The sequence below is a fragment of the Drosophila miranda genome (genome assembly GCF_003369915.1).
Source record: "Drosophila miranda strain MSH22 chromosome Y unlocalized genomic scaffold, D.miranda_PacBio2.1 Contig_Y2_pilon, whole genome shotgun sequence".
NCBI lineage: Eukaryota > Metazoa > Arthropoda > Insecta > Diptera > Drosophilidae > Drosophila > Drosophila miranda.
In genome coordinates, this window is record NW_022881614.1 from 28612574 (window position 1) to 28638259 (window position 25686).

The 25686-nt window shown below is 50.5% G+C and overlaps 2 protein-coding genes across 4 annotated transcripts; one reads left to right on the top strand and one right to left on the bottom strand.

Moving 5' to 3' along the window:
- Positions 1-3837: 3837 nt before the first annotated feature.
- LOC117193797 (paired amphipathic helix protein Sin3a-like) lies at positions 3838-23202 on the top strand. Of its 3 annotated transcripts, none has more exons than XM_033398515.1 (9): positions 3838-5233; positions 5527-5839; positions 5896-6271; positions 9542-10080; positions 10148-10477; positions 10552-10758; positions 10828-11046; positions 21510-21899; positions 21972-23202. In XM_033398515.1, exons 1-9 carry the CDS (start codon positions 3939-3941, stop codon positions 22497-22499), a joined length of 4197 nt encoding a protein of 1398 aa, XP_033254406.1. In that variant the 5' UTR covers positions 3838-3938; the 3' UTR covers positions 22500-23202. The 3 variants fall into 3 exon arrangements, with proteins under 3 accessions (XP_033254406.1, XP_033254407.1, XP_033254408.1); XM_033398516.1 differs by having other exon boundaries at positions 5539-5839; XM_033398517.1 differs by lacking the exons at positions 21510-21899; positions 21972-23202 and adding an exon at positions 11746-12799.
- Positions 23203-24138: 936 nt separating this feature from the next.
- LOC117193923 (H(+)/Cl(-) exchange transporter 7-like) lies at positions 24139-24996 on the bottom strand. The gene has a single exon (XM_033398591.1). The coding sequence runs from the start codon at positions 24994-24996 to the stop codon at positions 24139-24141; it is 858 nt and encodes a 285-aa protein (XP_033254482.1).
- Between the last annotated feature and the right edge of the window lie 690 nt (positions 24997-25686).

Consider the following 25686-nt stretch of genomic DNA (forward strand, 5'->3'; position numbering starts at 1 on the left):
GTGGGTGGGTGATGGGGTGGCCCAATCAAGATGCACAGCGGAGGTGGTGTGCTGGTGGCATATGATGATCTTCAAGTCAAGGCGGCTTCCATTTGACTCCCGCCAGCAGAAGCCCGTGCACAAATACACTTTCATTCAAGTTATATTTACACTGAACCCCTCTCTTTGAAGTTCCATTCTCACTGCTGTGCGCCGCGCAACTTTGCTCTCTCTCTCGAATGCCCGCCAAATACTTGATGTGTGTGCTGTGTGTGTGTGTGTGAGTGAGTGACGGGTTGTTGCTGGCCCCAAACGGGTGAAAAATACCTTTTGAAAAAATCTGCCATCTACTGCGCCTCAACAACAAATTTGCGCTCTCCTCTCTCCTGCTGACGGTCGCTCTCTTTACCTCTCTCCCGCTCTCTCTCACACGCTAATATGGCTGCAGCGAGCACCGCCGCCACCACCTTTGCATTTGAGGATAGCTGCAGCCTTTGCCTTTGCCTATGCCTGGCTCTTGTAAGCTGTAGTAGATACAGAATGTATACCAGCAAACCCCGCTCCCTCCCCTCCCACATGGAATGTACATATACATATATAGATATGCTCTGTCTGAGAGAGTGTGTGTTTTTCCCCAGTGGATTCTATGCAAGCTGAGGTCGTGCATGGGACATTTGGCACCTTCCATGCGCCAACACAAGCACTTCAAAATGCGTATGAAATGAAAAGCTTGCTTAGGAAGTCTTTACTGTACCCGCTATTACCAATAACAAAGCGCTCGCCCAATTCCGGTTGCACGTATGTATAGTATATGCTTGTGTGTGTACATGTACATATATGCCCAAGAAGAGAGCGTTGGCAACTCTCCTTCTATATACTCGTATTGTTATTGCCCCCTCCCTCTCGGGGCGGCAGCGGTGGGCTCTCTCTATCAAACACGGAACCCAATACAAAGGAACAAATGTTCCACGAGTAAAGTGTGTTTTTTTTTTGTGTGGTTTTCTTTTGCGATATGGCAAAAGAATTTCGTGCTGTTCGCAAACTAAAAAATGTTTGTTCGAAATTATTTCGTTGAAATGGGAAAATGTGAAATTGGGGATTTCTTATTGGCATATTTCTTCCGCTAACAAATTAATTTAACAATTGATTCCATTCGTTTTGCTTGCAGTTGGCGTACCTTAAGATACAAATAGCAGCAGAGCTGGAGAGACCACGCACGACGTGGCAAAAGTAAAGAGAAACACTGGAGTAGTAGCAGCCGCAGCATCAGCATCGTCGTCGTCGTTGCCGTCGCCGTCGTTGTCAATCTCTCGATTACAGAACCTCAGGGCATTTGCCGCTAGCGTGCGACCAAATGCATAGACAACATATGTTGCACTTACGAGCAGTTCAAGATCAAGAGCCGCAGTCAAAGCAGTTGCGACCACGACCGTTTGTTGCGTACTATATACGCTCATAGAGAGCGGCGAGAGGGCGAGAGAGGGAACACCACCCAATATCCCAGCAGTATCCAGCATCCCTGTGCTTAGCCAGGGACCGGACCGGACCACCAAAACGGCGTCAAAGGGGAAGAGACGCCCAGAAGGACAAGCAAACAGACAGACAAGAAACGACAAGATGATGAAACGCACCCGTGTCGACGAGGTGCAGTTCGGGACACGTCCCGGCCCACCAGCTCCGGGCGTTGTCGGTGTCGGAGTTGGAGTTACTGGCGTTGGCGTTGGCGTGGGTCCCACTTCCGGCGTCAGTGTCAGCGGCGGTGGCTCCGCCACCGTGGGCGTAAACACAGGCGTAACAATCGGCACTGTGGTACCAAGTGCGCACAGTGGCACCATTAGCGGCATCAGTTCCATACACCATCGCATCCTCACCCCACAGCATGGCGGTGCCCAGACCATAGCCTATCTGCCGCCCACCACGCCGACGGCAACAAATCTGAAAACAACGAGCTCAATTGTTGACAGCACCACCAGCGGCAACATCAGCAGCATCAGCACCAGCACGAGCACAGGAACAGCAGGAGCCCAGGTGGCCACTGTAGGAGTGGGAGTGGGTACAGTTGGAGGAACTGGTCCTGCAGGAGGAGGAGTGGTTGTATCCACCGGCAGCGCGGGCACACAAACACTGCAGTATACCACATGTGAGAATTTCTGTGATTCTTGTACATTTCTAGACATTACTGAAAGCATTCCTTTCGCTTGCAGCCTACAGCGTGGCCTCCATTCAGGCTGGAGGAACTCTCAAGGGGAGCACAACGGTGGACGGTGGCAATACCGTGCAGATTCATGTGACAGGAGGCGGAATGGTAGGAGGATCCGCTAACCCATCCATCGCCCAGACAGTCTCGAGCAGCTCGCAGACGGCAAGCAGCATCATACGACAGCGTACAATAAGCGGCACACAGACCGCGGCCAGTGCCGTCAGCAATCTCACATCGATGGCGCAGCAACAACAGACGCCTGGCAGTCTGCCCCAGACGGCCCAGACACCACCGGCTGCTGCTGTTGCTGCTGTTGCTGCTGTTGCTGCTGCTGCTGTGGCGGCGGGAGGAAGCAGTACCCCACCGCAGGGACAGGGGTCTGGTGGCGGAAATGCCACGCCACGACTGAAGGTGGAGGATGCCCTCAGCTATCTGGATCAGGTGAAGTACCAGTATGCGGACCAGCCGCAGATTTACAACAACTTCCTCGACATCATGAAGGAGTTCAAGTCGCACTGCATCGACACCCCGGGGGTGATTGAGCGCGTCTCGACGCTCTTCAAGGGGCACACGGAGCTGATCTATGGCTTCAATATGTTCCTGCCGCCTGGCTACAAGATTGAGATCCATTCCGACGCCCTCGGCTGCTCGGTACCGGTGGTATCAATGCCCTCGCCCCCCGGCGCACCCACCAGCACTGGGACTGTGCATATGATAGCCGGCAGCCCCTTGGCCAGTGCCGGACATAACTTGAAGACCACCTTGACTGCCGCCGGAGTAGGAGGAGGAAGTGGAGCTGCCGCTGCGGCAGCCGTTGCACAAATCCAATCGGCAGGCGCTGTCAATCTGATGACCCATGGCGGTGCATCGCTCACCCAGACAACGATTCATGCCCTGCAGCAGGCCACGCCACCGCAGTCTCAGTCCCCGGGGCATGTCCATGTGAGCGTGACCAGCTCGCCGGCGCCAGCCGTTGTGGCCATGCCTGGAGGAGGTCAGCCGCCGGGGGGTATCTCCGTGTCGGCGCACAACATGCCACAGAATTACTCGCGGGATCGAGAGCGGGCCTCAATCACACCAACCGGTCAGGTGGTGGGTGCGGCGGCTCCTGCAGCAGCCAGCAGTATTGTTGTGGGCGGTGGTCCGCCCACTCCGAATTCCTTGAGTGAACTAAGTCCACACGGTGGTGCAGGAGCAGGAGCAGGCGCTGGTGGAGGAGCGGGTGCCCAGCAGCACAATCTGCATCACATACAGCAGGCGCATCAGTCGATACTCCTGGGCGAAACGGGGCAGCAGAATCAGCCCGTAGAATTCAATCACGCCATAACCTATGTAAATAAAATAAAGGTGAGAGAGAACCGACCATGAGAATAGTCGAAATCGTTTGCTAATCTGTGTATTTTCATCCCGTTTAGAATCGTTTCCAAAACCAGCCGGCCAAGTACAAGAAATTCCTGGAGATCCTCCATGCGCATCAGAAGGAGCAGAAGGTCATGAAGGAGGGGAGCTTGAATCAGGGCAAAATGCTCACCGAACAGGAGGTCTACACACAGGTGGCCAAGCTCTTTGGCCAGGATGAGGATCTGTTGCGAGAATTTGGACAATTCCTGCCCGATGCCACCAATCATCAGTCGTCGGGTGGGAGCCAGTACATGGCCAAGGCATCGTCGGTGCACTGCAATGATCACAGCAAGCAACAGCAGCGTACCACGGCCACCCTGAGTGGCGGGGCGCACATTACCATGTCGAGTGCCTCGCCATGGCACGGCATTGGCTCCCCCCTCCATCTAAGTGGTGGGGCACGCTCCCGCAGACGCTCGACAGTAGCGCCCATGCGGCGGCCATTGGCAATCTATCGGCGGTTAACACTAGCGTCAGCATCAAGACTTACAACAACAATCAGCAGCAGCAGCAGAATCATGTCATTGCTTCGCAACGGAATGACGTCCTCTTTGAGAAGGACTATCATGGTGTGTCCCCAGCCAGCCTGCAACAGCACCAGTCGCACCATCGGGGAGCTGGCGTGCCCCATCATCATTTGGCGGGGACTCCCGGAGCGCCAAATATACGAGTCGGAGCCGGCGGCAGCGTCATGGTGGCCTTTGAGAAGGAGCATCGCAACAATCATCATGTACAGAAGTTCGTGGGAGGACACTCGCAGAACCAGAACCTGTCGCATGGCCACAATGCCAAGAAGTCGCCCAGCTATGGCCTCTCCTCGGTAATTGGATCCTTGCCGCACCTTTCGGACAATAACCTAGACCGCAGCTCGCCGGGAATCAACTATGGTGCGACCGCTGTCCTGACCGCTATCCACCATGCGGGTCCGAATAACTCTGCAGCAGCAGCAGCCGCCGCCAGACGGCAGGGCGGCGAGGACGGTGGCCTGTATGGGAGTGGCGGAGCAGGCGGACCGCCGCCGGCCAAGCGATCCAAGACCTTTTGCAGGGATGTCAGCTTCTCGGAGGCATCCAGCAAGTGCACCATCTCGGATGCGGCCTTTTTCGATAAGGTGCGCAAGGCACTGCGCAGTCCCGAGGTGTATGACAATTTCCTGCGATGTCTGACGCTATTCAATCAGGAAATTGTGTCAAAAGCGGAACTCCTGGGACTCGTCTCACCCTTCCTGATGAAGTTTCCCGATCTTCTACGCTGGTTCTCCGACTTTCTGGGCCCGCCCATTGGTTCGGGTCAGGGCCAGGGCCAGGTGGGAGGAGCAGGAGGCGCAGGACTTATCGATGGCATGCCCCTGGCGGCCACACAACGACAGGGCGGCAGCAGCAACAGCAGCTCCCATGATCGGGACCGCGAACGGGGCGACAATCATCCCACTGCCGTCGAATATGTTCAAGATGTGGATCTGTCGGCGTGCAAGCGACTGGGCGCCTCCTACTGTGCCCTGCCGCAGTCGTCGGTGCCGAAAAAGTGCAGCGGACGTACGGCCCTTTGTCGTGAGGTGCTCAACGACAAGTGGGTATCCTTTCCCACGTGGGCCAGTGAGGATTCCACATTTGTCACGTCGCGCAAAACGCAGTTCGAAGAGACAATTTACAGGTAAGAAAGGACTCTCCTCCTCCTCTCCCTTCAGTCCTGCCGCACTGAACCTCACTGTGAAATAAGTCCCAAAATAATCCTCTCGGGTGGGGCTATGGGCTATGGGGCTTTGGTGCTTTGGTTTTTCCTTTCCTTCCATCCTTCTTTAACTCTCCTTTTTTGGGACCTAATTCGTGGTGTCGGAGAGACTCTTCTGTTTTGGTTTTTTCTTGGATCCTCTCTTGTTTCTGTTTCTGTTTCTTTGGCTTTCGTTTATTTGAATTAACCAATGCGCACGTGTTTCTAAACAAAAGGAATATTCACAGAACGGAGGACGAGCGATTGGAGCTAGATCTGGTCATCGAGGTGAACAGCGCCACCATCCAGGTGCTGGAGGGTGTCAACAAGAAGATGTCGCGCATGTCCAGCGAGGAGTTGGCCAAGTTCCATTTAGATGACACTCTGGGCGGCACATCGCAGACGATACACCAGCGCGCCATTCATCGGATATACGGCGACAAGTCGGGGGAGATAATCCAAGGCATGAAGAAGAACCCCTCGGTGGCCGTGCCCATTATCCTGAAACGGCTGAAAGTCAAGGAGGAGGAATGGCGGGATGCACAGAAGGTATGTCTCGAAAGGTAATATAAATATTTAACCGCTCGTTACTTCCGCTTTTGCAGGGCTTCAACAAGCAGTGGCGCGAGCAGAACGAAAAGTATTATCTCAAGTCACTGGACCATCAGGCAATCAACTTCAAGCCCAACGACATGAAGGCCCTGCGCTCCAAGAGTCTGTTCAACGAGATCGAAACGCTGTACGATGAGCGGCACGATCAGGAGGATGATGCCATGGAGCAGGCTGGACCCCATCTTTTGCTGCCCTACAAAGACAAGACCATACTGGATGATGCCGCGAATCTGTTGATCCATCATGTCAAGCGGCAGACGGGCATACAAAAGCAGGAGAAGCAGAAGATCAAGCAGATCATACGACAATTTGTGCCTGACCTGTTCTTTGCGCCGCGGCAGCCGCTCAGCGAAGATGAGCGGGATGAGGGTGAGTCCCCCTTCCACCCTCTTATTCGTATCCTTTATCCAAGTATCCCCAGTAGCTATTAACCTCTAACACCCCAAACCCCCATCCCCCCGTCCATCAAAATATGGGCATTTCCATGAAAAGGTCCAACGAGACCCAACCATTTAAAAGTCAATTAAAACTTAAGTCATTTAATCAGTTGACGTATAATTTGGAATTTCACTTTAAAACGTATTAAATTTACCAATTGTTTATTTATTCAGTAATTTTTGCTGCTATTTATTCAGATCTTTTGGTATATTTAATACCATTTTTTTCCTTAATTATTTAGATACGTAATTATAAAGGCTCCTCCATAAAGTTTTTCTAACACTTGGATTATTTATCTAATTAAAAAAATAAATAACAAAGAAATTGTTTAAGCTCTAGTTAGATTCGGCTTCCGGTAGATAAAAAAAAATTTAATTTGGAAAATTAACATTCAATATTTCAAATATTTATTCTTTCAAATTTAAACCTTCAAAAAAATTATATTTGATATCAATTTGATATTCTGGAAATGCCCATATTTATATTATTGATATATATATATTATATTATATATATATTATTGATTATTGTTTATTTAATTTATGTCGAATAGTATTTTAATATAGTGAATGTTTTTTCGTTTTCTTTTTATACCCGATACTCAAAATGAGTATTGGGGTATATTAGATTTGTGGTAAAAGTGGATGTGTGTAACGTCCAGAAGGAATCGTTTCCGACCCCATAAAGTATATATGTTCTTGATCAGCATCAATAGCCGAGTCGATTGAGCCATGTCTGTCTGTCCGTCTGTCCGTCCGTCCCCATCAGCGCCTAGTGCTCAAAGACTATAAGAGCTAGAGCAACGATGTTTTGGATCCAGACTTCTGTGATATGTCACTGCTACAAAAATATTTCAAAACTTCGCCCCGCCCACTTCCGCCCCACAAAGGACGAAAATGTGGCATCCACATTTTTAAAGATACGATAAAACCAAAAACGCAGAATCGTAGAGGATGAAGAATGTAAGATGTTTTAGAATGTAAGATCTCAACCAGATCGTATAATTATTATAGCCAGAATCATTCTTTCTCGCTCTGTCTCTCTCTAACACACAGGTTTCATGGTCGGTTTTGCCAATTGCAAAATATGAGTTCAAGGATCTCAGAACCTATAAGAGCCAGAGCAACCAAATTTGGTATCCACACTCCTGTGATATCGGACCTTGACCGTTTCGTGTCCAAATTTCGCCACACCCCCTTCTGCCCCCGCAAAGGACGAAAATCTGGGGCATCCACAAATCTCAGAGACTATTAAGGCTAGAGTAACCAAATTTGGTATCCGCACTTCTGTTAGATCTCACTATTAAACGTATATCTCAGAATTTCGCCCCACCCCCTTCCGCCCCCACAAAGAACGCAAATCTGTTGCATCCACAATATTGCACATTTGAGAAAACTAAAAACGCAGAATCATAGATAACGACCATATCTATCAGATTGCTGAATCTGGACCAGATCAGATAATTTTTATAGCCAAAAGGAACAAATCAATTTACACTGGCTACGCAGCCCCGACGTCACGCTCAGACTGATTTTCTGTCTCTCTCGCACGCACTCCTTGTCGTGTCGTTTAATATTAGCTGCGTCTGCCGGAGGAGAGCCATACTGACTTAGTATCGGGTATAACTGTAGAGTTGCGGTCTCCGCAGCAACTCACAACGTTCCCCCTCGTTGTAATTATATTTAAGACATAGTTCGCAGGCCTTTTTAAGGCCTACGAGTTCGGCACCTACTGAGGATAATCTGTTTTCTATTTTGTACTTGTGGATATTTCCACTACTATTCCTATGCCACATGTACTTTCTGTAACTGAGGCATCTGTTGATAGAATGTTCCAGTCGTCCTTTCTGTACTTGTTCAGAATATCATAAAATATAGTTTTTATACCCGATACTCAAAATGAGTATTGGGGTATATTAGATTTGTGGTAAAAGTGGATGTGTGTAACGTCCAGAAGGAATCGTTTCCGACCCCATAAAGTATATATATTCTTGATCAGCATCAATAGCCGAGTCGATTGAGCCCTGTCTGTCTGTCCGTCTGTCTGTCCGTCCGTCCGTCCGTCCGTCCCCTTCAGCGCCTAGTGCTCAAAGACTATAAGATCTAGAGCAACGATGTTTTGGATCCAGACTTCTGTGATATGTCACTGCTACAAAAATATTTCAAAACTTCGCCCCGCCCACATCCGCCCCCACAAAGGACGCAAATCTGTGGCATCCACATTTTTAAAGATACGATAAAACCAAAAACGCAGAATCGTAGAGGATGACTATATGTTCTAGAGTGTAAAATCTCAACTAGATCGTATAATTATTATAGCCAGAATCAAGAAAACAATTTCATTCTTTCTCGCTCTGTGTCTCTCTAACACACAGGTTTCATGGTCGGCTTTGCCAATTGCAAAATATGAGTTCAAGGATCTCAGAACCTATAAGAGCCAGAGCAACCAAATTTGGTATCCACACTCCTGTGATATCGGACCGTGATCGTTTCGTGTCCAAATTTTGCCACACCCCTTTCCGCCCCGGAAAGGACGAAAATCTGGGGCATCCACAAATCTCAGAGACTATTAAGGCTAGAGTAACCAAATTTGGTATCCGCACTTCTGTTAGATCTCACTATAAAACGTATATCTCAAAATTTCGCCCCACCCCCTTCCGCCCCCACAAAGAACGCAAATCTGTTGCATCCACAATATTGCACATTTGAGAAAACTAAAAACGCAGAATCATAGATAACGACCATATCTATCAGATTGCTGAATCTGGACCAGATCAGATAATTTTTATAGCCAAAAGGAACAAATCAATTTACACTGGCTACGCAGCGCCCGACGTCACGTTCAGACTGATTTTCTGTCTCTCTCGCACGCACTCTTTGTCGTGTCGTTTAATATTAGCAGCGTCTGCCGGAGGAGAGCCATACTGACTTAGTATCGGGTATAACTGTAGAGTTGCGGTGTCCGCAGCAACTCACAACGTTCCCCCTCGTTTCTTTTTGGTTACGTAATTTAATATTAAAAAACAAACCACCAAAAACCACTGCAACCCACAACCACTTGTAACGTAATGAAACATCCTATAACGATATCTGTAACCGATTAACCCCCACAAAAATGGAATGCACACCCACTGAACTACTGAACCACAACGAATAGAGAATACCGTATCCCTATATCTATTAGCCTTTCCATTTTTGGCAGATGACAATATCAAAATGGACGTAGACCAGTCGCCGCTGGGTCGAGCCGACTCGGTGACTCGAAATACCAAGGGATCGCCCAGCGAGGGCGGATCCCCAGCATGCAGCACGGCGAGCACCAGCAGCAGTGCGGCGGCGGCTAAAAATGAAGCTGATGATGTCAAGACAACGACGGGATCAACAGCGACGACAGCATCTTCATCATCTACGACAACAACAACGACGACGACGACGTCCGCGAGCTCATCTACAGACGATGCAACGCCATCAACATCCTCAGCGGCGGCAGTAACAGCAGCAGCAGCAGTTGCATCTGGATTAGAGGCCAAGACAAAGGATGAGACTGTGTCCAACCGAGATGAGGCAGCAGGCAGCAGTACCACCACCAGCACTGGCAGCGTAGTGTCCAGTCCCAGGCCAGGACAAGATTCAGCAGCAGCAGCAGTAAATCCCAGCGATGTGGAAATCAAGCAAGAGCAGCCACACTCTGACTTTGTCCGTCCCAAGCTTTTGCCACAGCATGTACAGGGCCAGCATGAGGTGAGTTTTAACCAGACCGGACTGGGGACTCGCTGATCCATAATGTATATATCGTTCCCCCTCCCAGGATGAATCCTACTCGCTTTTCTTTGCCTCCAACAACTGGTATCTGTTCCTGCGCTTACACGCGATTCTCTGCGATCGTCTTCATCATATGTACGAGCGGGCGCGTCTACTGGCCATCGAGGAGGAGCGTTGTCGGGTGAATCGGCGAGAGAGCACCGCCACCGCGCTGCGGCTCAAGCCCAAGCCCGAGGTTGAAGTGGAGGACTACTATCCCACCTTTCTGGATATGCTCAAGAATGTCCTAGACGGCAACATGGACTCGAACACGTTCGAGGACACGATGCGTGAAATGTTCGGCATTTACGCCTACGTATCCTTTACGCTGGACAAGGTATGTGGTGGAATATATGTTATTAGCGGACTATCTCGATTGCTAATTATTTGTTCTTCTCCCTGTGTTGCCAGGTTGTCTCGAACGCCGTTCGCCAGCTGCAGTATTGCGTCACTGAGCGAGCCGCCTTGGACTGCGTGGAGTTGTATGCCACCGAACAGCGGCGCGGCAGCACTGGCGGCTATTGCCGCGATGCCCACAAAACGTTCGACCGCGAGATGATGTATCAGCGCAAGGCGGAGAGCATGTTCAACGAAGAGAACTGCTTCAAGGTGTTCATCGTAAGTAGTGCTGAAAACCCTTACGCCAAAAAAATAATACTATAACGAATCGTGTGCGCTATCTTGCAGTACAAAATTAGCTGTCGCGTTACCATCGAACTGCTCGACTCGGAGCCCGAAGAGGCGGACAAGCCGGCGCTGAAGGCCCAAAAGTTCAGCAAATACGTCGAGAGAGTAGCGAATCCAGGTCTCGGCGGCAGTGGCAGTGGGAATAGTGCAGCCCTGAGCAGCGACAACATTGTGGAAGAGTCCGACATCAAGACGGAGGAGGAGGATGAAAATGCCGAGGTGAGTGTTGGGCAGGAGGAGCTGGGCAGCAGCAGTATTTGTGCCAAAGCCAGAGCCAGATCCGCTTTGCGTGTGTGCTGGAAGAGGGGTTAACCATGTTGTTTGTGTATTCTGCTATTCATTTATGTTTTATTTCCCGATTCGTATCCTCCTCTGTTGTGATTTAAGTACTTTTCACTGTACATACCATACTACACCATACCATTACATAACATAACAAAACATACATTGAACAAGTATAGTTTAGACCGTAGACCCACAAAAAATGGACCGACTACTGAACCACCAACTCAACCAACCCACCTTGTATATATATTAGTTTTGGTTAAGTCTGTTATCTGTTGTTGTATATCTATCTATCTGTCGCCTTTTGCCGTTGCACACGCTTAAGTTTTTTTCTCTTCTCGTTTTGCTAGGCTCGGTGCACACATTTTTTGTTGTTGTTTGTTTAAATACTTTAATACTCTTTTTTTCGATATTTTTTTCAATTATATTCCGTTTGGATATCGTTTATCAACATGCCAATTGCCAACTTTTGCCAATCGACCACATACATATCGATTAATACAATCGATTGAAAAATACCAAAACAAACAAATTAAAAGCAATTAAAAAGAACGAGAAAATATTCACTAATCTAATTAATGCTTTTTTGCATTCTTTTCTCTCATTTTTTTTCAATTTATTTTTTCCTACCAGGTCAATTCCAAGGCTTGAAATAACAAAATAGTTTTGATAATTTCATTAAATAAGAAGAAGAAAAAGTCATATTGCAAAATGAAATAGTAATAAATGAATTTGTTTTTCGATTACCAGAACAAAACAAAAATACCAAAACTTACATCGCAATAGCAACCGTAACACCAACAACCTTTTCACCCATCACTACCACTACCACGCCCACACCCACACCCACATTCACACCGACACATGCATAAGAATGTAAAGAACCGTTCGACCAAGCAATAACAAGCAACAATAATGATGAGAAACCGAATTGTCACCCAAATAAATGTAGCACTTACCACCCACCCACCATACCATACCACACCACACCACTCACGCATACACATAGACACCTGCCAGCATACATATTGTACATACCTAATGTAAAATAGTAGAACAACAACAATAATTATAAACGTAGGCACGCGCTTGCATTTGTTTCTGATTTTGTTATGCCTTGAGTTTGTCTCCTTAGTGCTCTATCTCGGAGGTCAATAGGTCAGTCTCGCGTCGCGAAGATACTCTTCTCGGGAAGATGAAAGAAAGACAGTGTGTGTGTGTGTTGGTTGGGAATGACAGAGGATGAGGTATGAGAAAAGGATACAAGATTGCGGTGTGAAGTTGTTCAGTTCCAGTGTTGAGCAGGCCTCAATTTTTGGGCTTTGCGACACCACACATACATATATGTAAATATTTATTATCGTGTTTTTATTGTATATAACATTTGGCGTCAACGTACATCGTACATATGTAATTAAGTGTACAAGTTTAGTAGCTAATTTTGTAAAGGAAGAATAACAAGCCAAATAATGTCTTCTTAAATTAAATTAAACAGCAGTTCGGTAATAATTTTTACATCTAGGAATTTAAGACAAACACACACGAGACTACAAATTACAAATGCCAACACCATAATTGTAAATGAAATCAAAACATAATACAGAATACAATCACCAAATGTGGATATTACCGGAGAGTGAAAAATCGAGAAAATATATATGGAGCAGCAGCCTATTATTAAATTTAATTAATTAATTGCACTTATTGAAGGTCAAGAGGGTGCCTCTGGGGCGGGGGTGGGGTTTAGTGCAGCTCAAAGAAAGCAGGTTCAGTAATTTAATTTACTTAAGTTTTAAGCAAGGTAAGTGGTCGTCGCATCGTAGAACTACTCATCATCTCAATTGATTAGACGTAAATACTGTAAAAGATTAAGTTTACGTTCGAGTTGAGTTTTGTTGGTATTACTATTCTATGTATATGTGTGTACTATGTAAATGTGATTCAGTTGCTCCGTAAATGTGCACGTGTCGATCTTTGGCTTGTCTGGCCTGGTACCACCTCTACTACATCTGTTGTTTGACTTGTGTTTGTTTTTCCTTACAACCCAACTCCTCTTTTTCCTCCTATGTACATATGTATTCCTCCTATCTCTTATGTAATGCTCATTGTTAGTAGTGCTACACACACACACAAACGCCTCCACATACACCTCCACACACACACACACACGCCTCCACATACACCTCCTCCGGGTCCGGATGCGATCCCCAACAGCGCGTTGAAGCTGGCACTTCTTCTACTCCCGAGGGAAGTTGCGGGCCTTTTCAACAAATGCCTCCAGGAGGGGACGTTCCCCGAGAGGTGGAAAAGGCAACGGCTGCTACTATTAACCAAGCCGGGCAAGCCGCCAGGGGTGGCCTCTTCCTACAGGCCCATCTGCCTTCTGGACTACAGGCCCATCTGCCTTCTGGACTCCATGGGAAAAGTCTTCGAAAGGGTGATCGGTGCGAGGCTGAGCGCAGCCATCGAAGCAGCAGGCGGTCTCTCCCAGAACCAATACGGGTTCAGGAAAGGGAGGTCGACGCTGGACGCCATCTTGAGGGTTGTACAAACGGCGGAGGAAGCCATTGCTGGGACTAGGTGGAGAGGCGGAACCAAGTCCTATTGTCTGGTGGTGACACTGGACATAAGGAACGCCTTTAACTCGGCCGACTGGACCCGGACGCTGGAGGCACTGAGGTCCTTCAACATCCCGGGCTACCTATTGAATATAGTGCGCAGCTACTTCAGCAACAGGGTGCTGACAATGCTCTAGGGCATACGAAGTCTCAGCCGGAGTCCCGCAGGGCTCCGTTTTGGGACCTCTGCTCTGGAACGCCATGTACGACGGGGTCCTACGGCTCCCGATGCCAGCCAACACTAACCTGGTGGGTTTCGCTGACGACGTCGCAATAGTGGCGGTAGCGAAGGAACTTGCCGCAGTGGAGGAGCTTGCCAACGTCGCCATACAAGCCGTCGAGGCGTGGCTAGCCGCCGCGGGGCTGGAGCTGGCGGCCCAAAAAACGGATGCGGTCCTGATATCCAGCCGTAAAGTGGTCGAGACCGCCAGAGTGCAGGTTGGTGGGACCGCGATCGAATCGCAGAGGTCCATCAAGTACCTTGGAGTCCTCATCGACACGCGCCTGTCCTTCAAAGATCATCTGGAATACGTCCACACGAAGGCCGGTGGGACCGCGGGAGCGCTATCCAGGATGCTGCTAAACACCAGAGGACCAAAGCAGGCAACGAGGAAACTGCTGACGAGCGTCGTGACGTCGCAGATGCTCTACGCCGCACCGGTGTGGGCAGAAGCCGCGAAGGTGAGGAGCTACATGCGAGGAGTGGAGGCAACGTACAGACTGTGCGCCATTAGGATCGCGTGCTACGTGGAGAGTAAGCGAGGAGTTTACGTTCAGCGACCACCAGGCGATCCACTTCGAATGCGGAGCAGCAACGAAAAGACAGCTAGCCAAAATTACCGGACCTAAATGGAAGGGCGACCACCTGGATGTGGAAACCTTCACGGAATATCTGCGCAACGCCAGCTGGAGCCCTGCGCGAGAAACGGCAGAGGGCCTGGCTCAGACTCTGGCGAAGCTCATGGAGGAGGTATGTGATGTGGCAATGCCAAGAAGGAAGCCTTGCAAAAGAGGAGCGCCCTGCTACTGGTGGAATGCGGAGGTTAACCAGCTAAGGAAAGCCTGCCTACGAGCAAGACGGTGCTACCAGAGAGCACGAGGTCGGCCTGAGTTCGAAACCAGGGGAGAGGAACTCCGATCAGCGAAAAGAGCCCTTAAACGTGCCATAAAGGAGAGCAAGTCAGCCTGCTTCAGGCAGATATGCGAGGAGGCGGACGTCAACCCTTGGGGGACGGCATATAAGGTCGTCACCAAGAGGATAAGGAGCCAGTCAACACCGGAAGTGACCTGCCCGATCCTGCTTCGTAGCATCGTGGAGGCCCTATTCCCACAGCCCCCGTATAGGGAGGAGAGCGTCTCGAGCCAAGACTCCGAGCTGTGGCAACAGATTTCTGTTGAGGAGGTGATAGCGGTTACCAGGAGAATTGGGGATAAAAAGGCACCAGGACCGGACGGTATCCCAAACAAGGCATTGAAGCTTGGAGCAACCACCAGACCAGAAGTATTTGTTGACACGTTCAACAAATGCCTACGGGAAGGAGTGTTTCCAGAGCAGTGGAAAGTGCAGCGGCCAAAGGAAAAAAGTCCCCGGAGGAACCATCAGGATACCGCCTAATATGTTTGCTGGATACGGTCGGCAAAACCCTGGAGAGAATCGTCTACAACCGACTGCAAGTTGTGATCCAGGAGAAGGAGGCCTTATCGGAGTCCCAGTACGGATTCCGGAAGGCCAAATCAACGGTCGACGCCATCAAGGCAGTCACCGACATTGCATCCAGAGCGATCGAGGGAATAAGATGGAGATTTGGCACAAAGGAGTACTGCGCGGTGGTGACCCTGGATATCCGTAACGCGTTTAACTCAGCGAACTGGTCTCGGATAAACGAGGCGCTCGGGAGAATTGGAGTTCCCACCTACCTGCTTCGGATAATAGCCAGCTACCTGTCGGGTAGGGTACTGAGGTACGAGACGGAGGAGGGACCAAAGCTCTACAGGGGGACAGCCGGAGTTCCACAGGGATCAGTCTTAGGACCTCTATTGTGGAACATAATGTACGACGACGTCCTGAGACTCCAGCTCCCGCAGGGATGCACGCTTGTCGGTTTCGCTGACGATCTCGCCCTGGTCGTGGTAGCCAAAGAGCTCCGAGATGTCGAGGCGACGGCCAACGAGGCAATCCGGATCGTATCCAACTGGATGGAAAACGCGGGATTGGACCTGGCTGGCCACAAAACGGAGGCTGTACTCATCACGAGTCGGAAGAAGGTGGAGTACGCGACGTTTCGCGTGGGTAATGCGACTATTAAGTCGCAGGAGTCAATCCGGTACCTAGGCGTGATGCTGGATAACCGATTGAACTACCGGGCCCACATCGAGTACGTGAGTCAAAAAGCCTCCCGGATGCAGGCAGCACTCGCAAGGATGCTCCTCAATATTGGTGGACCCAAGGCAGGTCGTCGCATACTCCTGGCGAGAGTAGTGGCCTCGATCCTACTGTACGCTGCGCCGGTGTGGTCTTCATGAAGCGCGCGCAGGGATGCGAACTAATGCATCGCTAGATGCGTCCATCCGTGCGTCGGAAAGGCGGGCGTCGATAGAAAAATGGCAGGCAAGATGGGACACGGCCACAAATGGACGGTGGACCCATAGACTAATCCCGGACATTGAGTCATGGATAGGGCGGAGAAGCGGAGAGATGAACTACCACCTCACCCAATTCCTGACGGGTCACGGAGGATACAGGAAGTATCTACATATGTTCAAACACGAGGATACTCCCGAGTGTCCTGAGTGTTCGAATGAGAGCGAGGATCCGGAGCATGTGATCTACCACTGCACGAGGTACCGCTCAAGTGCAGAGTATTTCCCACGACCAGAGGAGCTAATGGCGTTCATGACGGAGTCCGACGAGAACTGGCAGCGCGTTAGCAACACCCTAATAGCCATCCAGAGCGATCTGAGAAGATGCGAAAGGGAGCGACGCGTAGAGGAGAGTGCCTAACGTAGGCAACCCATCCCCGCGAAGTAATACTTTGCGGTGATCCCGCGGGGAATGAGGTGTGCAGCTGTGCGTGGGGGGGAGTTTAGCTGGGAAGCCCCGAAGGGGTAGTCCAGTTCGTTGACTGGTACGGGCCGGTCGCGTCTCTTAGAGATTCTCACCCGCCGTGGCGTATCCATGGAAAAAAAAAACACCTCCACACACACACACACGCCTCCACATACACCTCCACACACACACACACGCCTCCACATACACCTCCACACACACACACACGCCTCCACATACACCTCCACACACACACACACACGCCTCCACATACACCTCCACACACCACCCGTGTGGTGAGCGGGCAGTAGAATACCACCACAGCATGTCACAGCTTGTCGTATGAGGCGACTAAGAAGACACGGGGATGTTCTGCTCCCTCTAAAGAGCACTAAAGCAACTCGTAACCGCCGGCACAAGCCAGGTATCCCCCGGATAGGTCTAACACACTTGTGAAACACCTAGCTAATACGAGAAGGCGACTAAGACGGAGACCAGTAAAGTCTTAGGATAGGAACTGGACCCCCCTTTTTTTTGGATTGATGACCCCAGGGCTGACGGAAGCCAGCATTCTAGCACTTTAGTACGCGGAATGAAACCCCGCCGAAATGGCTGCTAGGTTAATGCTGCTTCTGCCCCCGTCCCGTGAAAAATTGGCAAATCTCTAAGCACGCTCCTTGTTCCGTAGCCATTAAATTGGACGTACAGGCTACGTCGCCCCGCTGCCGGCCCTCCCTGGACCGGAGCAGCACCAAAAAGCTCAGGGCAGCACAGCGCTGCGCGATCTAGGACGAGAGATCACGCAGCTAGTGGAGATGCTCGAGGATGGCAAGAGGCGATCCATACACCAACCCATGCGGGACTCGATCGAGAGCATAAGGGTGCTGTATGAGCTGGTTGCTATCCAGCTGCACGACGAAGGAGCTAAGGCGGTGATCAGGACCCACCAGTCCTCTCAGACGTCACCGATTTTCAGACCTCTCCCGGAGCCTAAGAGGAAACAGGCTGCAGGTGCACCAACACCCCGGACAAAGAGGACCAAGGCAGCGGTCGAGGTCCAGACCACACCAGGAGTAGCAGTTGAAAAGGACGCCCACGCTGAAAGGGAGAGAAAGGAGCCGGAGGAGACCCCATTTCTGACGGTGACCAACCGGCGCAGAAGGAAGAGGCCGCAAAAGCCGACTGGAGCGCTCGCGGACAAGACGCGACCAAACGCCATCGTCATTGCCACCAAAGGTGAAAAGACCTATGCAGAGATACTGCGCAAGGTTAGGACGGACGAAACCCTGCGTGGACTCGGTGATGCGGTCGCCAGGATCAGGAGGACCCAAAAAGGAGAGCTACTTCTACAGCTGAAGATGCAGCGGTAGATGCCCCCAGTTTAGGAACGCCCTGACTAAAAGATCAGCATGAGGTGTACTCAGCTGAACTTAAACCATTGCGAAGCTGCTCAGTCTCTCCTGAGACAAGCAGTCAGGGAGAGGAAGACCGAAGTCGTGCTCATCTGCGAGCCATTCAGGGCGATACCAGGAAGCGGTTGGACCAGCAGCAGTTGCGGCAAGGCGGCCATCTGGGCCGTACAAATCCACCCCCAAAAGATATGCGCAGCCAACGAAGGATTTGTTAGAGCGAGGCTTAGAGAGGTAACCTTCTATAGCTGCTATGCCCCGCCGAGCTGGGACCTAGCGCGCTTCCAAAGTATGCTAGCGCATATAGCGGAAGACGCGCGCGGAAGAGCCCCCGTAATAATAGCGGGAGACTTTAATGCGTGGTCCGTAGAGTGGGGCAGTAAGGAAACCAACGCCAGAGGCACGTGTCTGCTCGAGGAATTTGCGTCCTTGGACGTAATACTCGCAAACGATGGCAGGAAGCTAACCTACTTCAAGGCGGGTCGAGGGTCCATTATCGACCTAACCTTCATGCGCGTCTCACTCCATAGGGGAGCTACGTGGAGAGTAAGCGAGGAGTTTACGTTCAGCGACCACCAGGCGATCCACTTCGAATGCGGAGCAGCAACGAAAAGACAGCTAGCCAAAATTACCGGACCTAAATGGAAGGGCGACCACCTGGATGTGGAAACCTTCACGGAATATCTGCGCAACGCCAGCTGGAGCCCTGCGCGAGAAACGGCAGAGGGCCTGGCTCAGAAACTGGCGAAGCTCATGGAGGAGGTATGTGATGTGGCAATGCCAAGAAGGAAGCCTTGCAAAAGAGGAGCGCCCTGCTACTGGTGGAATGCGGAGGTTAACCAGCTAAGGAAAGCCTGCCTACGAGCAAGACGGTGCTACCAGAGAGCACGAGGTCGGCCTGCGTTCGAAACCAGGGGGGGGGAACTCCGGTCAGCGAAAAGAGCCCTTAAACGTGCCATAAAGGAGAGCAAGTCAGCCTGCTTCAGGCAGATATGCGAGGAGGCGGACGTCAACCCTTGGGGGACGGCATATAAGGTCGTCACCAAGAGGATAAGGAGCCAGTCAACACCGGAAGTGACCTGCCCGATCCTGCTTCGTAGCATCGTGGAGGCCCTATTCCCACAGCACCCGTATAGGGAGGAAAGCGTCTCGAGCCAAGACTCCGAGCTGTGGCAACAGATTTCTGTTGAGGAGGTGATAGCGGCTACCAGGAGAATTGGGGATAAAAAGGCACCAGGACCGGACGGTATCCCAAACAAGGCATTGAAGCTTGGAGCAACCACCAGACCAGAAGTATTTGTTGACACGTTCAACAAATGCCTACGGGAAGGAGTGTTTCCAGAGCAGTGGAAAGTGCAGCGGCTAATACTTCTACCCAAAGGAAATAAGTCCCCGGAGGAACCATCAGGATACCGCCCAATATGTTTGCTGGATACGGTCGGCAAAACCCTGGAGAGAATCGTCTACAACCGACTGCAAGTTGTGATCCAGGAGAAGGAGGCCTTATCTGAGTCCCAGTACGGATTCCGGATGGCCAAATCAACGGTCGCATCCAGAGCGATCGAGGGAATAAGATGGAGATTCGGCACAAAGGAGTACTGCGCGGTGGTGACCCTGGATATCCGTAACGCGTTTAACTCAGCGAACTGGTCTCGGATAAACGAGGCGCTCGGGAGAATTGGAGTTCCCACCTACCTGCTTCGGATAATAGCCAGCTACCTGTCGGGTAGGGTACTGAGGTACGAGACGGAGGAGGGACCAAAGCTCTACAGGGTGACAGCCGGAGTTCCACAGGGATCAGTCTTAGGACCTCTACTGTGGAACATAATGTACGACGACGTCCTGAGACTCCATCTCCCGCAGGGATGCACGCTTGTCGGTTTCGCTGACGATCTCGCCCTGGTCGTGGTAGCCAAAGAGCTCCGAGATGTCGAGGCGACGGCCAACGAGGCAATCCGGATCGTATCCAACTGGATGGAAAACGCGGGATTGGACCTGGCTGGCCACAAAACGGAGGCTGTACTCATCACGAGTCGGAAGAAGGTGGAGTACGCGACGTTTCGCGTGGGTAATGCGACTATTAAGTCGCAGGAGTCAATCCGGTACCTAGGCGTGATGCTGGATAACCGATTGAACTACCGGGCCCACATCGAGTACGTGAGTCAAAAAGCCTCCCGGATGCAGGCAGCACTCGCAAGGATGCTCCCCAATATTGGTGGACCCAAGGCAGGTCGTCGCATACTCCTGGCGAGAGTAGTGGCCTCGATCCTACTGTACGCTGCGCCGGTGTGGTCTTCAACACTATCCGGCAACATGAGTCTAAGAAGAAAGATGTCAGTGCCATATCGGCTCTGCGCTCTTCGAGTAGTGTCTGGATATAGGACGGTGTCGGATAACGCAGCCCTGGTCCTCGCGGCCATGATACCGGTGGATATACTAGCGCTCGAGATGACGCATGTATATGAAGCGCGCGCAGGGATGCGAACTAATGCATCGCTAGAGACCATCCGTGCGTCGGAAAGGCGGGCGTCGATAGAAAAATGGCAGGCAAGATGGGACACGGCCACAAATGGACGGTGGACCCATAGACTAATCCCGGACATTGAGTCATGGATAGGGCGGAGAAGCGGAGAGATGAACTACCACCTCACCCAATTCCTGACGGGTCACGGAGGATACAGGAAGTATCTACATAGGTTCAAACACGAGGATACTCCCGAGTGTCCTGAGTGTTCGAATGAGAGCGAGGATCCGGAGCATGTGATCTACCACTGCACGAGGTACCGCTCAAGTGCAGAGTATTTCCCACGACCAGAGGAGCTAATGGCGTTCATGACGGAGTCCGACGAGAACTGGCAGCGCGTTAGCAACACCCTAATAGCCATCCAGAGCGATCTGAGAAGATGCGAAAGGGAGCGACGCGTAGAGGAGAGTGCCTAACGTAGGCAACCCATCCCCGCGAAGTAATACTTTGCGGTGATCCCGCGGGGAATGAGATGTGCAGCTGTGCGTGGTGGTGAGTTTAGCTGGGAAGCCCCGAAGGGGTAGTCCAGTTCGTTGACTGGTACGGGCCGGTCGCGTCTCTTAGAGATTTTCACCCGCCGTGGCGTATGCATGGAAAAAAAAAAAAAAAAACACCTCCACACACACACACACACACACACTCTTTCGCAACAGACACAAACATACGCATACCGAGCTTTAAGTAATATTCGTAAAACTCTCTGTGGAAGCATGCTGCATTGCCCCTCAATTGCTGCCGGCAATTGCCATAATTATGGACAATCAGAACTAATCGTTGCCCCGTCCCCGTTCTCATTGCAGCATTCGCGAGGAGGAGGAGGAGCACCCAAGGCACGTTTCCTGCAGCGCAACAAGCGCAGGTCGCAGCTACACGAGGAGCAAGTGCGCCAGTTGTTTGATCAGAAGAGGAGCCGGAGTGAGCATGTGGCAGCCGCAGGAGCCTCCACGACTAACGCTGCTGAGGCAGGCTCTGAAGCCAGTTCAACCGGCAGCAGCACCAATAATAATAACAACAACAACAATAACAATTGGGGAAAGCGTCTGCCGGGAGCCCTACAGGTGGGCCTGGCCGAGCAGTATGCCTTCAACGATCGCGATGAGATCACCAGAAATTCCAGCAACGGCCGATGCTTTGTGACCAGCAAGAATCTCAAGCTTCTCAAGTACGATGCAGTGCGTCGTGCCAAGAAGGTGAGTCATCGATCTCTACGAATAGCAGCAGAAGAGGCAGAAGTGTAATTCGTTTCCCTTTGTTCCCAACAGAGTCATTGCCGCGTCACTCAGGCGAAGTACGTGCGGTATCAGGCCTACGTCAACAATTGGCTGCAGCAGCACGTCAGCGAGCAACTGCTGCAGAACTGCAGCGATTGGCTGCTGGGAAAGAAGGCGGATCAGATCAATGCCAGTGGCTGGGGTGCCACCTGTAAGACCAAGTCGCTGCAGCAGAAGGATACCTCCAAGCCCCCTTACCGCGTGTACACGAGATACAAGGTCATTCAACTTGGCGGCAGTGCGACGGGCGGCGGCTCAGTTGGTGGTCTGATGGGCGGAACGGCGCCATCAGCAACCACAGAAAACGCGGCAACAACATCAACAGTAACCACTGTGTTGGCCGCCGCCGTGTCCTCCACCCACCCAATAACCAATAGCAGCAGCAGTAGCAGAATTTTGTCAGGGGACTCGACCAACACCACTAATACCCCACAGCAGCATTGCAACAGTGCGGCAGCAGCAGCAGCACCCACGAATGCCGCCGAGGCCCTGCAGCAGGTGCGTCCGATGGAGAGCTAACCGGAGCGGGCAGCAGGATCAGCAAATGGAGCAGGAGCATGGTCAGATTCTGCCTGCATATGACGATATAAAGATGCAATGGGTGATTTGTCTGTATTCAATAAAAAAATTTAATTATAAATGTGATACCAGCCGCAGTTCGGCGCGGCTTTGGATATTGGATATATATTTCATCGAAACGAAACAAAGCTCTTTTCACATTGTACAAAAAGTCATTTAATCATAGGCGTTTTGCTCAAAAACGAGAATTAGATAGGCTTACAGCTTGCATAACTTTTAGCGTTAGAGTTCACCTATGGCAGCGCGCTTTGTTTATAGAGGCGCTTGTTTTTATTGAGCTAGCATTAAGTCAGACCCCTTTCTACCCACTAACGCAACCTAACTTGATAAGCCATATATATAGTATATACATATGTATAGCTAAAGCACAGCAAACCCATTGAGAAACGAGTTGTGCTAGTAATTAGATTTCAGAACACGTCTGTTTAGCGCTAAGATTTTATCTTTTACTTTTTCCTACACATGTGTGACGTGACGTATTTTTATACAAAAGAAAGCCCAACAAAACAATCGCATCGCCCACACACAAAACCTTGTAAAATTCCTTGTGAATACTATTATATTATAGATATCTACGTGCTTAAGATCCCCCTAAAACTAAGTTGTATAAACGTAATGAGCAGATTAAAAGAGTTTATCAGAAGTGAAATGGCATTTGAAACGAGGATTCCAGCGATTACAAAGAAATATAAATGTTTATTTGAAATAGTTATATCTTAAAATGAACGGCGCACAGTGCACTACACCACAGTAGTATTCGACACACAATTAAAAACATTGTATTAAATACAAATGCATTTCTCCATACATCACTTGTAAATGAAGTCCCGCCGCGTTATGATGCCAGCTATGCGATTCTCGTTGTTGATGACCAGCATGTGGCGCAGGCCCAAGGCCCGAAAGACTTGAAAGATCCTGGGAACCGAGTCGTGCTGTAAGGCAAGACAAGCAGGAAAAAAATTCAATAAAATGTATCTGTAACATGGCGAAAAATATTGTTCCGACTCACCGCATTGACGCGCACTGGTGATGGATTCATGAACATGGCCAGGTCCACTGTGTAGTTTATTTTGTCATCCAGTTTTCGAACGCTCTGGAAACGCAAGGAAATCATTGCAATGCCAATCTGACGAGGACTCTTTTTTGCAGGTCATTAGTCCTTACCTCAATTGATGGATACCTCGGGTAGACATCGCGACGTTTGTATTGAAGTGTCTGGTAGCCAGAAACGACTGTTCTCCACATATAAAGACTTTAACAGGATGACAATTAGTTGCGAACGCTGTTCCTGTTTGTACACGGAAAGGATTAACTGACTGGAATGATGGAGCATGAGCGACTGAGAACTTACAGTTTCAGGAAATAAATAGTACGTGACCATGGCGAAGAGACGTCCCCAGGCAGCGCCTACTAAAGCTGTTGGTATGAAGACACCCAGGGAGACGTTGAGGCCAAAGGTGGCACACGAGAGCACGTAATAGACAATCGTGAACAGGGTCAGGGTGAGTATTTTGTGCGATCCTGAGAACAAGAGAAATTTAATATTTATATGGCACTAAGAAAAAAGGCACTAGCCCACCTAGTGGATCATGGAAAAGAGATCGGCCTCGGGTGTTTGAAACCAGAGTGCGGCCACTGCATTGTATTCATTGTCCTCGCAAAAGAGCTGAACAGGATGGATGGTTGGATCGTTGCCCAGCGGCCGACAATCGTTGATAAAGTAAATCATCGTGCATGCCAGTGTAACGCCGAACATAGCCACCACAACGGCTTCGCACACCTTGCCAATCTTCCAGGGAATGTAACGTTTCCTAAATCCATTGATTTTTGTATTCAGCGAATTCCAGGCGGCCCCTAGTAGGCCTCCGGTTATGCCCAACAGCATGAAGATCGGCAATTCAAAATAGTCGAATTTCAGGGGTTGATCGAACTTTCCCAAACTGAAGAGGCCGGTGAAGGTAAAATCGTTCAGACCGTGATATGTGGACAGAACAAGGCTCATAGTAAAGACGCTAATGATTGAGGCAACGAGAGTGCGCCAGATGAGATTTTGGTTCCAGAAGCTGGCTGCTTCTTCCAACGAGAACAGCATGCCGCCAATGGGGGCGCCAAAGGCGGCCGAAACTCCAGCAGCACCGCCTCCCAGGACAAAGTCCCGCTTCTCGTGATCATCCCTGAAGGCCTTAAAGACGCGGAAATCCTTTACGAAAGTGGTGCTTTTTCCCTGCGATATGCCAGCGGCTACAACAGCGCCGGCGTGTATCATTGGCCCCTCCATGCCGCCAGCCAAGCCGCCGACGACCGAGGTGATCACTCCAATAGCCTTAACTGCCAGGGTTTTGATGCGCACAATGCGTGGTATTTTCACGCCATTGAGGTAGCTCTTCACCTGCGGAATGCCACTGCCCGCCGTTATGGGTTCGATGTAGGTAACCATGGCCTTTGTTCCCAACAGAGTCATTGCCGCGTCACTCAGGCGAAGTACGTGCGGTATCAGGCCTACGTCAACAATTGGCTGCAGCAGCACGTCAGCGAGCAACTGCTGCAGAACTGCAGCGATTGGCTGCTGGGAAAGAAGGCGGATCAGATCAATGCCAGTGGCTGGGGTGCCACCTGTAAGACCAAGTCGCTGCAGCAGAAGGATACCTCCAAGACCCCTTACCGCGTGTACACGAGATACAAGGTCATTCAACTTGGCGGCAGTGCGACGGGCGGCGGCTCAGTTGGTGGTCTGATGGGCGGAACGGCGCCATCAGCAACCACAGAAAACGCGGCAACAACATCAACAGTAACCACTGTGTTGGCCGCCGCCGTGTCCTCCACCCACCCAATAACCAATAGCAGCAGCAGTAGCAGCATTTTGTCAGGGGACTCGACCAACACCACTAATACCCCACAGCAGCATTGCAACAGTGCGGCAGCAGCAGCAGCACCCACGAATGCCGCCGAGGCCCTGCAGCAGGTGCGTCCGATGGAGAGCTAACCGGAGCGGGCAGCAGGATCAGCAAATGGAGCAGGAGCATGGTCAGATTCTGCCTGCATATGACGATATAAAGATGCAATGGGTGATTTGTCTGTATTCAATAAAAAAATTTAATTATAAATGTGATACCAGCCGCAGTTCGGC